The sequence below is a fragment of the Perna viridis genome, chromosome 2 (genome assembly GCF_037379345.1).
Source record: "Perna viridis isolate PV_CMFRI_1.1 ecotype Kerala chromosome 2, ASM3737934v1, whole genome shotgun sequence".
NCBI lineage: Eukaryota > Metazoa > Mollusca > Bivalvia > Mytilida > Mytilidae > Perna > Perna viridis.
Window position 1 is genome coordinate 1,473,645 of NC_142446.1, and position 16,191 is coordinate 1,489,835.

The 16,191-nt window shown below is 30.7% G+C and overlaps 1 protein-coding gene across 1 annotated transcript in view; it reads left to right on the forward strand.

Annotated features, from left to right (window-relative positions):
- The window catches only part of LOC148623253 (alpha-(1,6)-fucosyltransferase-like), a 29,916-nt gene extending 20,007 nt beyond the window's left edge, over positions 1–9,909 (forward strand). The window contains exons 8-10 of the mRNA XM_088564962.1: positions 2,670–2,846; positions 4,451–4,601; positions 7,402–9,909. Coding sequence (XP_088421088.1) covers positions 2,670–2,846; positions 4,451–4,601; positions 7,402–7,716 — 643 coding nt within the window. The 3' untranslated portion in view covers positions 7,717–9,909. The remainder of the gene's footprint in view (positions 1–2,669; positions 2,847–4,450; positions 4,602–7,401) is intronic.
- The last annotated feature ends 6,282 nt before the right edge of the window (positions 9,910–16,191 follow it).

Genomic DNA, 16,191 nt, shown 5'->3' on the forward strand with positions numbered 1-16,191 from the left:
AACATAACCAATCTGGTCCTGTTGTTGGGTAGGTATCATAATATATCTGGTCCTGTTGTTGGGTAGGTGTCATAATATATCTGGTTCTGTTGTTGTGTAGATAACATAATATATCTGGTCCTGTTGTTGTGTAGGTAACATAACCAATCTGGTCCTGTTGTTGGGTAGGTATCATAATATATCTGGATATCTGGTCCTGTTGTTGGGTAGGTGTCATAATATATCTGGTCCTGTTGTTGGGTAGGTGTCATAATATATCTGGTCCTGTTGTTGGGTGGGTGTCATAATATATGTATATCTGGTCCTGTTGTTGGGTAGGTGTCATAATATATCTGGTCCTGTTGTTGGGTGGGTGTCATAATATATCTGGTCCTATTGTTGGGTAGGTGTCATAATATATCTGGTCCTGTTGTTGGGTGGGTGTCATAATATATATGGTCCTATTGTTGGGTAGGTGTCATAATATATCTGGTCCTGTTGTTGGGTGGGTGTCATAATATATGTATATCTGGTCCTGTTGTTGGGTAGGTGTCATAATATATCTGGTCCTGTTGTTGGGTAGGTGTCATAATATATCTGGTCCTGTTGTTGGGTAGGTGTCATAAGATATTTGGTCCTGTTGTTGGGTAGGTGTCATAAGATATCTGGTCCTGTTGTTGGGTAGGTGTCATAAGATATCTGGTCCTGTTGTTGGGTGGGTGTCATAATATATCTGGTCCTATTGTTGGGTAGGTGTCATTATATATCTGGTCCTTTTGTTGGGCGGGTGTCATCATATATATATATATATATATATATATATATATATATATATATATATATATATATATATATATATATATATATATATATATATATATATATATATATATATATATCTGGTCCTGTTGTTGGGTGGGTGTCATAATATATCTGGTCCTATTGTTGGGTAGGTGTCATTATATATCTGGTCCTTTTGTTGGGCGGGTGTCATCATATATCTGATCCTGTTGTTGGGTAGATGTAATAATATATCTGGTTGTGCTGTTGTCCTGGGATTTTTGATCTGTTGAAATACATGGCTGTATATACTAAAATAGACAGGCATCAGACAGAAGTTTTTCACATATATCTCCAAAACTGTAAGATATACCCAAATTCTGACATTGGATAAAAATGTTAAGCGTGATGAAATCTATCTGTAAACAAATTTTTGTGTTAATCTATTAAGTCATATTGGAGTTATTGTCCTTTTAGGACTTTTTTTTTGCTATTTTTCATGGTATTTCTTTCAAAATATCTTCTCCTCTTACACTACCAGACCAATATGAATAAAATGAATGTTCCTTAGGGTATTCTGCATGGAACTGATTTGGGGATTTTTGATCTATTGATAAACATGGCCACCGTTACTGAAAAAAAACATAAGGGTCATACAGAAGTTTTTCACATGTATCTCCGAAACCATTAGGTTTAGCCAAATTCTGACAGGGATGAAATGTTCTATGAGATCTATTTGTTGTGAATTTTGCATGTATATCTGTTAAGCCCTGTTGGAGTTATTGCCCCTTTTTTTGATAATTTTTTTTTGCTATTTTAATGTTATTACTTTAAAAGATTTTCTCTTTTGAAACTATTGAACAGAATTTAATGAAAATTGAAATGATTGTTCCTTGGGTATGAGTGTTAGGAATTTTTATCCATGAAAAAACATGACCACTTTTGTAGAAATAGAATGTTGCTTATCAAGACAGTTGAACGATTCAGGCCCTTCAGAGCGTCAAGTTTATTTTTGATCCAATTTCAAAATTGTTTTTCTTATGAAAATTTCTGCCGGCATTTTTCAAAGGTATTTCAGATATCTCTTGCAGTTTTCGAGATATAAAAGGTTAAAGGAACCACACCCGAAAAATTCTACTTTTATTTGTGGTCTGATTTTGGAAATTTTTAATTGATTTTCAAATTTTCTGCTATATTGTGTTCAAACCAGTTGTTGTGTCCATAATGAATTGTAAGTCTTTATGCTTCAGTGTGTCAAATATTTCTATTATGTTCATACTTGCCCCAATTGTTCAGGGTTTGACCACTGCAGATCAGGGTTGTATCATGCTGTGCTCTGTAAAGTTCTTTAATAGAACTTTGTGATACCAATACCCCTGGTATAAAAGCTTTTCTGGCAGGAATCTATTACATTCATTAAAATCTGACACTTTGTTACAAATACAAACAGAAGGGACCAGTTGTGAAATGTAAATACTATAAGAGGGTGCTTCAGGAATATCACCACCTAGGAATGGAAAATTAACAATAGAAAATATAGCTTGTGTAATAGGTCTCCAATGGGAGATAATCCAATTTAAGGATTTTACATGTTAAAACCTGATGAACACAACTCATCTTAAACCAGTGTAGTGATTCTGTTGAAATTTTATATCAAGGTTTGGCTTTATCTGTTGATATGCATGAAGGATTAAAATGATATGTAACTAAATGTAAAACAACTTCTCAAATACTAAGTCAAAATCTTGAATATCTAATGTGAAAACAAAATTAAATATGTGATTATTTGTGAAAACAAAATCTGAAATATGTGATTGAATATGAATCCCAAATTGTAAATGATAAATTACTTAATGTGAAGAAAAAGTATTAATATTGCATTAAATGTGACCAGTTGATATTTGTTATAGAGTACATGTTAGACGAACAGATAAAGTAGGAACAGAAGCAGCTTACCATGGTATTGATGAATACATGAAGTTCGTTGATGAATATTTTGACCTTCTAGAGGTTAAACAAGGTGCATCAAAGAGAAAAATATTTCTAGCATCAGATGATCCTTCAGTTGCTTCTGAAGCAAGACAAAAGTCAGTATTTAACATGAATTATAGAATTTATTCATTTTCAAAGATATTATAAGTGAAGGAATTAACTTTTTATAATCATAGTATTATGCTTAGTGCATGTGTGCTTACATCACAAAACCATTGTTAGCCCCAGTCCATATCACACAAAAAGTATTTGTATTAGTGACAACCCTGTGCACACAAAACATATAAATTTTATATTTGTGGCAATCCATTAGATGCATATTACACAAAATATGTTATTTTTTATCACACAAAATATATTATTTTTATATTGGAAACAATCCACTGGACACATATCAAACAAAATATATTATTTTTATATTGGTGACAGTCCTTTAGACACATTCACACAAAACATATTACTGATACATGTATTTTTATATTGGTGACAGTCCTTTAGACACATTCACACAAAACATATTACTGATACATGTATTTTTATATTGTTAACAGTCCTTAAAACACATTCACACAAAACATATAATTTTCATATTGGTGACAGTCCTCTAGATATGTATCATTAAACCCCCCTTTAACAAAGTTTGAGGGGTATATAGAATTCACCTTGTCTGTCTGTCTGTCTGTCCGAAGTATTTTCTAAGCAGCTTGCAGGATTGCTTCACAGGGTGTTAAATAACCATATGGAAATGTGCATATAGTCAGGAATTTACGCTTGAACTAAAAATGTAGAATTGACGGCTGTTGGACAGTTTTTTTTGTTTGTTTTTGTTTGCAAAACTTGGTCTCATGCGTTGTTTGCAACTCCTTAACATCTTGCAGGATTGTAATGAAACTCAATGGAGTGTTAGATTACCATATTGTGTTGTGCCTGTTGTCAGGAATTTCTGTTTACTGTAAATTTGCAGTCATATTCAGTCAGTTATTGTGTTGTAACATAAACAAATAGTACTGATTTCTGTTTGGTATTGTTTGTTGAATGGCAACAAAATTGTGTGTGAAATGTGCTTGGTCTATACCCCATAAAATAAAGTCCAATATGAATTGTATGTTCACATTGGTCCCCAAATTTGCAGGGGTTCAAAAGGCTGGGGGGAGTATTAGTCTCATTAGGGGAAATGTTCAGTTGGTCCAGTTTTGTGATCACATACCAAACAATTCATTTAACCTTGTAGTAAATGTAATTATCATTTTTTCCTTTGGTTCATGTGTGATAACTTTATTGAGGCTAGTGGAAATTTAGTGGAATTTTGTTTTTGTATGCAGAGTTATTAACATTTCTGGTTAGTAGTTGAAAATGTTTTTGGCACAAATTGTATAGAAAATAATTCATGGTGTCTTTTTTCCCTCTTCAGTATGGATTCTTTATCCATCTCTTTAAAAAGTAATGTAAAGAGCATGGACTCAAAATTATGATGTCACCAATGTACAAAATGCAGCTTGTTCTGTCTCACCTGTGTCGAAGGTGAACAAAATCTGACTTCACTAGAAATCAGGAAGTCCTTGATTTTAGTGTAAGAGTAAGTAATCATGTTTAAACCTTCTGTTTTTTGATAAATTAGTTTAATACATTCATGAAAAAAGCAATACATTCTCTATGTTAACAGTTAACAGAGTATTACCTGAATGTTGTCTTTTAACAGGTATCCACATTATGAGATTTTAAATGATCCAGATATATCTCAGTCAGCAGGACTAAACAAGAGGTATACAGATGAATCTCTACGAGGGATTATATTAGATATACATTTCTTATCAAAGTGTGATTATCTAGTTTGTACATTCTCTTCACAGGTAACTTTTTTTCCTTCAATCTCTTTCTTATACATTTTATTGTATGGACAATCTCTCTCTTATTATTCATTTTATTGTATGGATTAAGCTATTAATTCAGGTAGATAGTAGGGGGTACTAATTTCTCTATATTGTGTATGGACTTGGCCATTACTTCAGGTGGATACTAGGTGGTACCCATTTCATACCCACACCCTCCTAAACCCTTGATTGATTTTATGAAACTTTCTAGGAATGAATTGATAGTGAATTCCACTTTATTACATACCTGTTAATTGCATAGGAACTCAAAACACAAAACCACTCCCTTTCTAATCTTTAATAAATTCCTCTTATTTGCATAACAAAAAGCCAAATTTTTTTTTAATTCCTCTTTCTGCAGTAGGTGGTAGAGGGTACCAATTTTATATCTGCTCCTTAACCACTGTATGAACTTGTATAAAAGTTTCGGGGAATGACTTTTAGATAATGCCATGGTACGTTTTTTTATTAGAATGAACTTTGGGTTCTTGTAGAATAGATTATGCTATGCAATCAGGTAGGTCAAAATCTCATTTTATATTAACAAGTCGTTTTGTGTTTTACTCTTACTTGATCATTGACAACAATGAGCTACCTATTTTATCTGGGGGAACATTTAAATAATGTTTTTGTGCATCTTATATTTTAACTTTTATTTTGAAAGAGTTGTGAGTTTACATAAAATGGAAATTATAGAAATATATCTGTCCCAACATGAGGGGTATCTAATTGTGAGCGGTGTTTTTAGTGTGTAGAAATCTGAAGGTAAATCATGAGATAAAGTCAAGCACAAATGTTTCGAAATAAAACTGAAAGTTAACACAGAAAAAGATGTGTCCAGTACTATTTATGATATAAAGTAAGCATTAATAATCTTAACATTATTCCGTGTATAACCAGACATTTATACCATGTTCACACTATTTAACCCAGACCAGAATTAATTATTCCAGTTAATTTTGGGGGTTTTTGATTCTTCAGGATACTTTATGTCGCTGGGTCATTAGAAGAACTTCCCTACTGTTTCTGTACACAACATAAAATAGAGTATGTAAGTCTCGTCATGTGATCCCGTGATTTCACAAGAATGAGTCCTAGTCTACCATTCAAAAGTATGGAGATTTGTCATTTAGAGAGCGTTGAGTTCAGTGTTAAGGGCAAAACATCTTTTTGTGTAAAAATACCGATAAAAAATGACAAATATCTATTTCTACATGATAAAGGTATTAAGAAAAAACATAAAATAGAAGATTTTACATTGTAATACAGTGTTTCGAGTACCTGGAAGTAAACGATAAAATTCAGATTGGTCTTCGGTTTAAATTATGCTCTACATTGAAAATGAAACTAGAACGAGACTTACAATACCCTACATAGTCAATGTGTAATTCCTCTTATATCAATCATTTTTTACTGAGTAAAATTTGTGGAAAAATTCTAATTGATAAAAAGTGTTTGTTTCTTCTTCTCATTTTTAATCAGCTTAATCCTTAGTTCAGACAAAAAAGAAATAATAAATGCAAAATAATAGTAAAAATTTGAAGGGGAATAACATAAAGTTGATGAGAAATACTAAAGATGATCAACAAATTCAACTAAAAAAAAGTAGAAAACATGAGTTACCTGTTGGATGTAATTATGGAGTTATAACTTTAAGTAATATTCACACCTTTAAATGCCAGAAACTTGTGAAAATTAACCAATCAAAAAGAACATCAAAGAAATCTATAACTGATCATGTGACTTAATGAAACCAACAAGGGAAAAAAACTAAATGAAAAGTGTTTATTGTGACAAATACTAAGTTCCTATCCTAATTAAGAAATCATTTTTATCAAAATAAAAATTGCCAATTGATAAAAAGTGTCTGTTATGTACATTTTGGAAATGATATTTTTAAGCTGATATTGGTTTTTATTTGTATATAATAATAGTGTAGTAAAAAATATGCTGTTAAAATAGTTTTTGAATGCTATTGGAAATTAATTTTTTTAAAATTATGAAAAAGGTAGAATAAACAAAATTTGTAAATGTGTGTGAAGTTGGATACTGTTTAACTATGGATCTACAGATTATATCTCTTAAATCAGTAGTAAAGATTGACATTCAGTTTAAACATTTAAGAAAAAAATGATTCTAAATTATATGGGAAATGCAAATTTATGATTAGTTTTATTTTGCATCATATGTTCTTTGAAATTACTCTGTATGGTACTTTTTCACAATGTTCCACAACCTCCAGTGCTAACAGAACTTTGATTAAGTAATGTAGACACCTTAATTTGGGACAACCCAAGTTAAAATTGCCCCTAAAATTTAGGTGGAGTTAATGTAAGCAGACATGGTATAGTTATCTCAGGTTACAGTCAGGTGCTAGTGTGAATGTAAAAGTGGGATAAAAGTTAAATTGTTGTCAAGGAGATGTTTTATTGTTCACAAGTCATTGCAAATTGCTACTTTTTATGATAGAAGTTGTTTCATATTATTTGTTGATCTGTTGATGCAGTAATAAAATTTCACCAACATTATGCACTTTTTCAATTTTTATACATAAAACATATATATATACATGTATGATCATAATTCCATATAATTTGCATGACTAGCTGAAATTCTTTTTTAGCCAATGATGGGATTATTTTTTGACAAAGGGAAAGTCCTAAATGGAACAGCTAGGAGTGCAAGTGTGAATGGACATAATTAATCTGGAACTTGGATTAATTGAAAGAATTATATTGTACTGTTACTTACTATTATTTTTTTTTATTTAATCTCTCAGGTTTGTCGTGTAGCATATGAAATAATGCAGACAGAGCATGGTGATGCTTCATCCAGATTTAAATCATTAGATGATATTTTCTACTTTGGTGGACAGAATGCTCACAATGAGAAAGCTGTAGAAAGACATGTGGCTCAAAATAACCATGAGATAGACTTAGAAGTTGGTGATCTGATTGGTATAGCAGGGAATCATTGGGATGGCTATTCTAAAGGGATGAACAGACGGACAGGCAGAACAGGCCTTTATCCTTCATATAAAACTACAGATCACATAACAACTGCTAAAATGCCATTATATCCTCAGGTTAGGTGATTGTTGGTGCTTACACAATACTGTTATCTGACCATTCATTTTATTATATGATTTGTTAATTTATGGTTAGAATGTTATCCTGAATGAAAAGGTTGACTTTCCTTGACTGATAATGTTTCTGATTTTAATTATTAAATAATTCTGTACAAAATATAGAAGTATATAAAAGCAACCTTTATCTTACTTAAGTTTATGTATTGAATACCTGTTCACTTTTATATATTTGATGCACAATATAAGAGGATTTGGTATATATAGTGGATACATTGTAATACTTATCCATGTTTTCAGTTTGTCAAAATCTTGTTTGATTTATTTTACTATATTCTGTTGGAAGAACAATCTAATTTGCTGGTTCATAAAGATTAATGTAAGATTCCTTTGTGAAATAATTTGCTGGTTCATACAGATTAATGGGAGATTCCTATTGGAAATACCCCTTTTCTGCAGGATTAAGGGAAGATTTCTTTGTGAAACACACCTTTTTTCAAGGATTAAAGGAAGGTTCCTGTGGAAAAAAACTCTTTTTCTGAGACTTTTAAAGGAGATCAAAGGTTTGCTTTTGGGGAATAGCCTGCTGAAAAGCTGACCTAGAATCATTCAAGATAATCATGTAGAAAGTATTTAAAATCAAACATTTTGTTACCTTTTCTATTTCTTTTTCAGCTGTCATTAGTTGTTATTTTTTATTGTCAGTCAGTGTGTAAGATCTGACTGATCAGTCAGTTGGTATGTTAGATTGACTGATCTGACTGTTGGTATGTAAGATGTGATTGATCAGTCAGTTGGTATGTAAGATGTGACTGATTAGTCAGTTAAAATGTAAGATGTGAATGATCTGTTAGTTGATACGTAAGATCTGACTGATCAGTAAGTTGGTATATAAGATCTGACTGATCTGTCAGTTGGTATATAAGATCTGACTGATCAGTAAGTTGGTATATAAGATCTGACTGATCTGTCAGTTAGTATGTAAGACATTGTTGTATTTTATTCAAAAAAAGAAGTTTGCAACTACTTTTGTTTTTAGTACATTTACAATATAATAAAAGTTTTTTTTAAAATTGATTAACTTGTGCAAATTGAAAATGATCACATTATTTATTGATGCAAGAAGCTATAAATGTGAATGTGGAATGTATTTTTTTATGATGATTCTTTGATGACACTTATTTAATTATTCTCTCAAATGAAAGGACAGGTTGGAATAAGTAAGTGAAGAATTATATTTTTTTATTGCATGTGTGATTTTAATATTTTTATAATGATTTTATACTAGGACATGTAATTGTTAAGTTTTATTTCCTTGTGATGTACATGATATTTAACATTCCAAATTGTTCCATGGAAAAACTGGTTAGACCACATATAGTGAATGTCAAACGGGTCAGAATTTCTTTGTTTATTATTTGCATTTTTGTATTTTGTAAATTGTAATTCTTCATGTGTAACTCTGAACCACAACATTTCTTACTTTATATTGGTAACTTTCATCTCCTATATTTCTTAATTTATTGCTTTGTAATTCAAAAGTTCATCCTTTAGGTTCAAAATACCTTGTCACTGGTTTTTGTCAGGGACTTTCCTACTTTTTCTGAATAATTCATGAAATATAGTCCATATATAATTCCTTTTATATCAATTAAAATCTTTTTAAATATATTTCAAGCAATTTTTCAGCTTAATAATACTCTATCATTGTTGTAAATAACTTATGAAGATTTAAGGGACTTCTTTTTTTTCTTATTTTGGTCTTGAAAGATGTTTAGTTATAAATTTGCTTTTTGGAAATTTAGATTTTTGCAAATGTGTCAAGAAGCATTAGATGTGTTAAAACAGGTTCTATTTAATACACTTATCTGTCTTCTTAATCTTCATTTTTTCGTAAGTATTTTATAATTGATAAACATGAAGTGAAGAGCTGTAATTTTAACAAAGTAAAATTGGTGGGAAAATTCATATTGATAAAAACCAACTATCTAGGAAATTATTTTCATAAGCAGAGTTTTTGATGGTAATTGCAAAATAATTTTCAATTTTGAACTCGTTTAAAAAAACTGAAAAAAGTGAACTGAAACAAAATTTGTTAATGTGTGTGAAGTAGGATACTGTTTAACTATTGATCTACAGATCATATCTATACCTGGTAACCTTCCTACATCAGGGGAAGACTCCCCCAAAATCAATAAAAAATTTAGAATCTCCCTGATAAAATGTAAGATTTGTGGTAGGTTTTTGGTTAAAATGACAATGATTTGTGTGCAAAATACGAAATAGTTAATTTTTTACACAAAAAATTTGCTCTTACGTAAAAATATTCTACCTGACTGATGAGACAGTGTCAATAGGGGGAATCTTTTGCATAAACTGTTACATGTTTAACCGGTATTATATCTCTGAAATAATTATTAAAGATGAACGCCCAGTTTAAACATTTAAGCAAAAAATATTTCTAAATTATAAGGGAAATGCAAATTGATGAAAACACTTTTATTTTACATCATGTTATCTGGGTTATGTGAAATTGAGTGTATAGTACTATTTTCACAAGAATCAAGAACCTTTAGTGCTAACAGCACTTTGATTAATTTTAAAATTGTACTTATTGTATAAATCATAGATTTGTTCTCATGCTAGCCCTTTCTCTCTATTTATAATAATGAATTATAATAGAACAGAAGATGATCTACAGTCATATTTACCAAAAATTAATCTTAATGAGAATATTATGCACATCAATGCAAAGCATCCAATTTCATAAGAAGTAATTGGAAGTTCAATAGAAACAGTATTTTGTGAAGTCATTTTGACTATAATATGTTGTAACAGATTGAAAATCTATTTTTAGTTCAGATTAAGTCATCTTTGAAGCACAGAAGTATGCCAATAGGTCTTCTTAGTGGGATCAAGGTAAACAAAAATTTTCACTACATAACAGATAAACAAATATACCCCTTATTGTTATTTATTGTGGCACTGACCCCTATACAACCATAACTGTATTTGATATGTTAATCTTATTAAGAATCATATTTTTTTGCTGTTTCTAGTCCAATTAATTGGAAATACTTTATTGAATATTTTTTCTAGAATTACTCCCATTTACCTATCACTATGTATATATTTTTATTTTTAACCCATAGTAAGATATTTTACCAACAACCACCTTTTTTCTTGTATTCATCTAAGGTTCCAGCACGTTTTCAACTTTCATGCACATTTTCTTCCATGGTCCTGCGAGGCATATTTTTCTCATGTGGTGCTCCCAGGCACATTTTGGTAAGACCAGCATTCAGTGCTCCTTGTCATAATACATGTTTTAACAGACAGCCTCATACAAAAATAGATTGTTTGTAATAGCTTGTATTTTCTTTTTATGCCCCAGCGACAAACTGTTTTTGAACAACACCTAAAATATTTTACAGGATATTTCTACACATGATGAACGTGTGCAGGGTCAAAGGATTTTGATTTTCATGAAGGAAATTTACATCCTGCAAAAAAAATTTTAGACATAGTTAAAAAAATATGGGAGGAGATAGCCAGACAAGCCATATAGCCCTATTTCTGATGAAAATAACTAAGTGTAACAATCGCCAACTTTATGAAAATCAAAATCCTTTGGCCCTGCACACCTTCATCATGTGTAGAAATATCATCTAAAATATTTTTTGCAGGATGTTTCTACACATAATGATGGTGTGCAAGGTCATAGGATCTTGATTTTCATGAAATACTATGGAACTGGGTGATAGTTAGACTTTGTTATTTTTGTCAGAAATATATCCCAAGCAACAAAGTTAGGGATTTGTTATGGGGGTATTAACATTTTTTATGTGACCACTAATATGTCCATCGGTCCTCTTTTTCTCATCACAACTAGTCTGACACTACCAAACAGAATTTCATAACACTATGTGACCAGAATACAATATGTAGATATGCATATATTTAGGAATTTCTGATCCCCAAATTGATCACATGTCTTGGAAGGATTTCTGAATCTGCAAACCATGTCTTCATACAAAAATAAACATGTTCCTAATTTGGCAAATATAGCGAGTGATGGCATCATTAGTGTCTTACAGACACAATTGATTTACTAAAAAAAATGAGGCGGGGGCTCCTGTGATAAACAGGGATTCTAGTTTTTAAACAGAGCTCTATGTAATACAACTTTTTAGAGTTACAAATCTATGATGTACATTATTACAAATAATAAACTAGATAGAATTGTTTCAGGATGTTCCCCCAGCTCCTGTCACAGCAGCATTTAAAATTGCTTTGTATGCCTCTGAATTTTTTAACTTTTTGATTTTGAATTTTTTAAATTTCAATATGGCCAATCAGAAGCCCTTGTGGTGGGCTATTTTTAAATCAGTTACAAACCTTCTATTATTATTTTTTTTGACAATTTTTTAAAATGTTTGAATGGCAGCCATGTTGGAAATTTCAAATTTTTTTTTATCACATATGCATATCTCACTTATTTTTATGCTAAGTTTGGTTTAGAGGAGTTCTCCGGACAGGAGGGGCATTAAATGAAAGAATAATTATGAAAAGAAGTAAGAACAATTTATTCCCTGACTAAAAGTTTCCAGTGATTAATAACAAAGGTATAAGTGTTGAGTATCAAAGATGTAGAATTACAATTTACCAATTTACAAATCATAAATTTGCAAATATCCAATGAAGAATTATGTCATAATTTCTGATGATAAAATTTTCACTTGTTTGGCAATCTATACATGTAAGCAATTCATGCTATACTAAACTTCTTTATTATTTATATATATTACAAAAACACCAATCTACCAAACTGTCAGTTATTTATGGCTTCACAGTTTTATTTGATTTTGTTTTAAAGTATTAAACAGTATAAACATTTTATGTAGCCAAAAATTATATCATCACTGGTGAATATTGTGTGTATCACTGGTGAATATTGTGTGTATCACTGGTGAATATTGTGTGTATCACTGGTGAATATTGTGTGTGTCACTGGTGAATATTGTGTGTATCACTAGTGAATGTTGAGTGTATCACTAGTGAATGTTGAGAATGTAAAACATTTTAAATATTTCTACTGATATTTATGTAGATCAGTGTGTATGTATGTATATAAGTATTTGGAGGTTTCACTGTCACAAAGGATGTTTTTACATAAAATGGATGAGTTTTTTTTCTTTTTCAAAACTTGTAGGAAGATTTAGAGGTTTTCAAAAGAGAAAACTGTCTATGAAAAATGCAGTGATGTAAAAAAAGAAGATCAAATAAATACATCAGGGATTGTATATTAGATGGAAATGTCACTTGTAATAATACATATTGAACTGTGCCATTATTTCGCTGTTAATTAGCTAATTTTCTCTAAGTGTAAAATCTACTGGATGGATTTTGATGAATGATGAACCAAACTAAAGGTGAAAAAAAAAACATATTATATTCATTGAAATTAGAGGAACTTTTCTATTTTAATGTTCATAAGTAGGTGTTTAAGATAGAAAAAAAATCACTTTTCAAAGGTTAATAAAGATTGATTTGTTATCGACAGTGTATAGATTTTATTGCATGCTAATCACTTTAATAATACATGTACTTTAAAATATCATATTTTATGCTCAGAGATCACACCCTTCCTCAGTAATTTCATTATTATAGTAATCATTAATGTCTTAGGACTGATATTTCATAAAGAAAATAATAAATGATGACTACTGCCAATATCAGCACATATATGAATAAAGCCTTAAACCAATAAATAGCACAATAGAAAACCAAAGTTATTTTGGCGCAGAAAGTTGAATACATTGTACTGTAGTTATTATATAAGGGCAATCTATCACCAAGTATGAACTAATTTATTTCTTCAGTTATTTATATACATTGCACATTTTATAGGATGAATCAATCATGTTTAAATTTTACTTTTTTTCCTCTCTCAGCAAAGTAGAAAAGGTTTATATTCTGATAATGTTATTATCTGAGCAAGTTGTTAATAACTGAAAAAGGGAAATCCTAGAAATTATTGAATATATAAATTATCCACCTTTAATAGGCAAACTATATGTAGGAAGGAGTTGTCTTTCTTTTGGTGTTACAGACATGGGCTATTGATCCATGTCCATATGGCTTAATTTTAACTTGTTTTGTTGTTATAATGATAGAATAGGGTAGTGTATTAGTTTCAATTGTTTTCATATATCAAAAAAAGGCAAATTTTCAAATTGTTATCTAAATTTTTTGCTTGTTAAACTGCCATTTTTCTAAAAATTAACTTCACTACACTTAGGTTATTTTTGGATTTGACAACAAAAATGGCCAATTAGGCACCTTCAAATGAGATAAGGGAGGGCCTGAGAAATTATTGTACCCCCTTTGTGTCTTAAACCAATTGGTGGATTTTTATGAAACTTTCAGGGAATGGTGATTAGGTAATATGCACCTACCTTTTTTATTTCAAAGACCCAAAGAAATGTAGCGTTTCTGTTAGTAATTCAGATGGTACATTTTATCTATTGTATGTTAGTTTTTAGTCCACTCTATTATTTTATCTGTAATTTGCATTATCTTTTAATATATGTTGATTGTTTTCTTTTTAGAATTTGAAAAAAGTGCAATGCAAATTGTTTTAATGTGTGTAGTGGTTATGAGTTGAAAGACAAATGTCACATTCTTTATCTCATTTAAACGAAACCAATACATGATATACATGGTATCTGGTATTGTTGGTTTTCATAAATTTACCATTCACTCTATTATTTTTTTATATTAATTAATTAAGTGTAAATATAATGTCGGATTTCTACAACTTGTCAATTACTTATATCAGTTGACAGTTTTTATCAGATCTCTTTAAAGGTTGTGTAAATGGGGAGGGGCTAGATTTTATTTAAGGTATTGGAGATACTTTACTGTCTTAAAGCTTATGTTTGGTAAATGACATCATTGGTTGATAGAAATATTTGTAATATTTATAATAGAAATCCATTTGCTGTCATTGTCTTAGAAATGTGATAAATTAAAGGAAAATACAGGTTGTTTGTTAATGTGTCTTTGAGAATGTGTAGATTGTCTGAATCCTGATGAAATAATGTTCTAATACCTATCTTTTTTTACCCCACAACACAAAGTGGCAAATTATTGTGTCATTTTTTATGTCTATCTCTTCCCCAACCGCTTCAAGTTGTTCAATTTAGATGATATTATTTTGTATAGTTAATGTGTATAATATTATACGGATCAAGCTAAAATTTCAGTTTGATCAGATTATTTACACATTTTAAGTTGTTATTACCCCCAAATTTTTATACAACAGCAAAAAATTTGTGGTCATTTATTGTTATGGGGCTGTCACCGTGGTCGTCTATATTGGTTTTCACACAATAACTTGAGTACTAGTTGATTGATTTTATAACAAGGTTCCAAACCTCAAAAGGAAGGTTCATATTGGTTTTGGGGGTTATGGCCTCAACCATTTTAAAAAAAAGAGGGAAAAAAATGGCCTAAAACAAGCATTTCATGGAATTTAACTATTTAACTCCAATAAAAGCATAGGAATGTCTATGGTATTGTTCCACGATATTTTGTACCACAGTGGTCAGACTTTAGAAATAAGGGGCCAAAAAGGAAAGCCAGAAACATGCATTTTACTGATGTGCAGACAGTCACTTGATTATTAGTGAATGAATCTTTGTTTGAAATTGTATTACAAGGTGCCATACCAGAAAAGGGAGACTTTGATTGATTTTTGTGGTTGTGACCTGAGCCAAGTAAGAATGAGCGGCCTGAAAATTTTTTTTTTTTTTTCTGATTTCCTGACGATAGCTTATTTCTGTTCTGATATTGAATTTTTTTTTATCATTTTTGTTTTCCTCATGAAAATCCTTGCCTGCAGTTTTCAATCAGATTTCAGATATCTCTTACGGATTTCTAGTCATAAGGAGCCAAAGGAGACCACACCTCATAAAAGCTACTTTTTAGCTCACATGGCCTCTGGCCATGTGACCTATTGCCATCACTCGGCGTCAGTCGTCATCGTTAACAATTATTCAAAACTGTTCTCCTTTAAAACTACTGGACCAATCAGAACCAAACTTGGAATTAATGTTCCTTAGGGTGTTCTGTATCAGAATGCTACAAAGGTATCCAGAGATCAAAGTTGTCAGACAACTCCTTGTAAGAGTTATTGCCCTTGAAAGGTGAAAAATGATGGATATTTTTTTACAGTTTTTAGCCAATATCTTGAAAACTATGATAGAAAGGGAAAAAAAACTTTCAATGGCTGCAATGATCCTCCTATCAAAGTCGTCTTGAGTCAAAATTGTTGGACAACTCCTTGTTAAATTTATTGCCCGTGAAAGCCAAACAAGAGGCTCCCAGGAGCTTGAATCGCTCACCTTCTTGAATTTTGCCTTACAAAGGCAATAAATTAAACAAGTTGTCCAACAATTTTGACTAAAGAAGTCTTTGGTA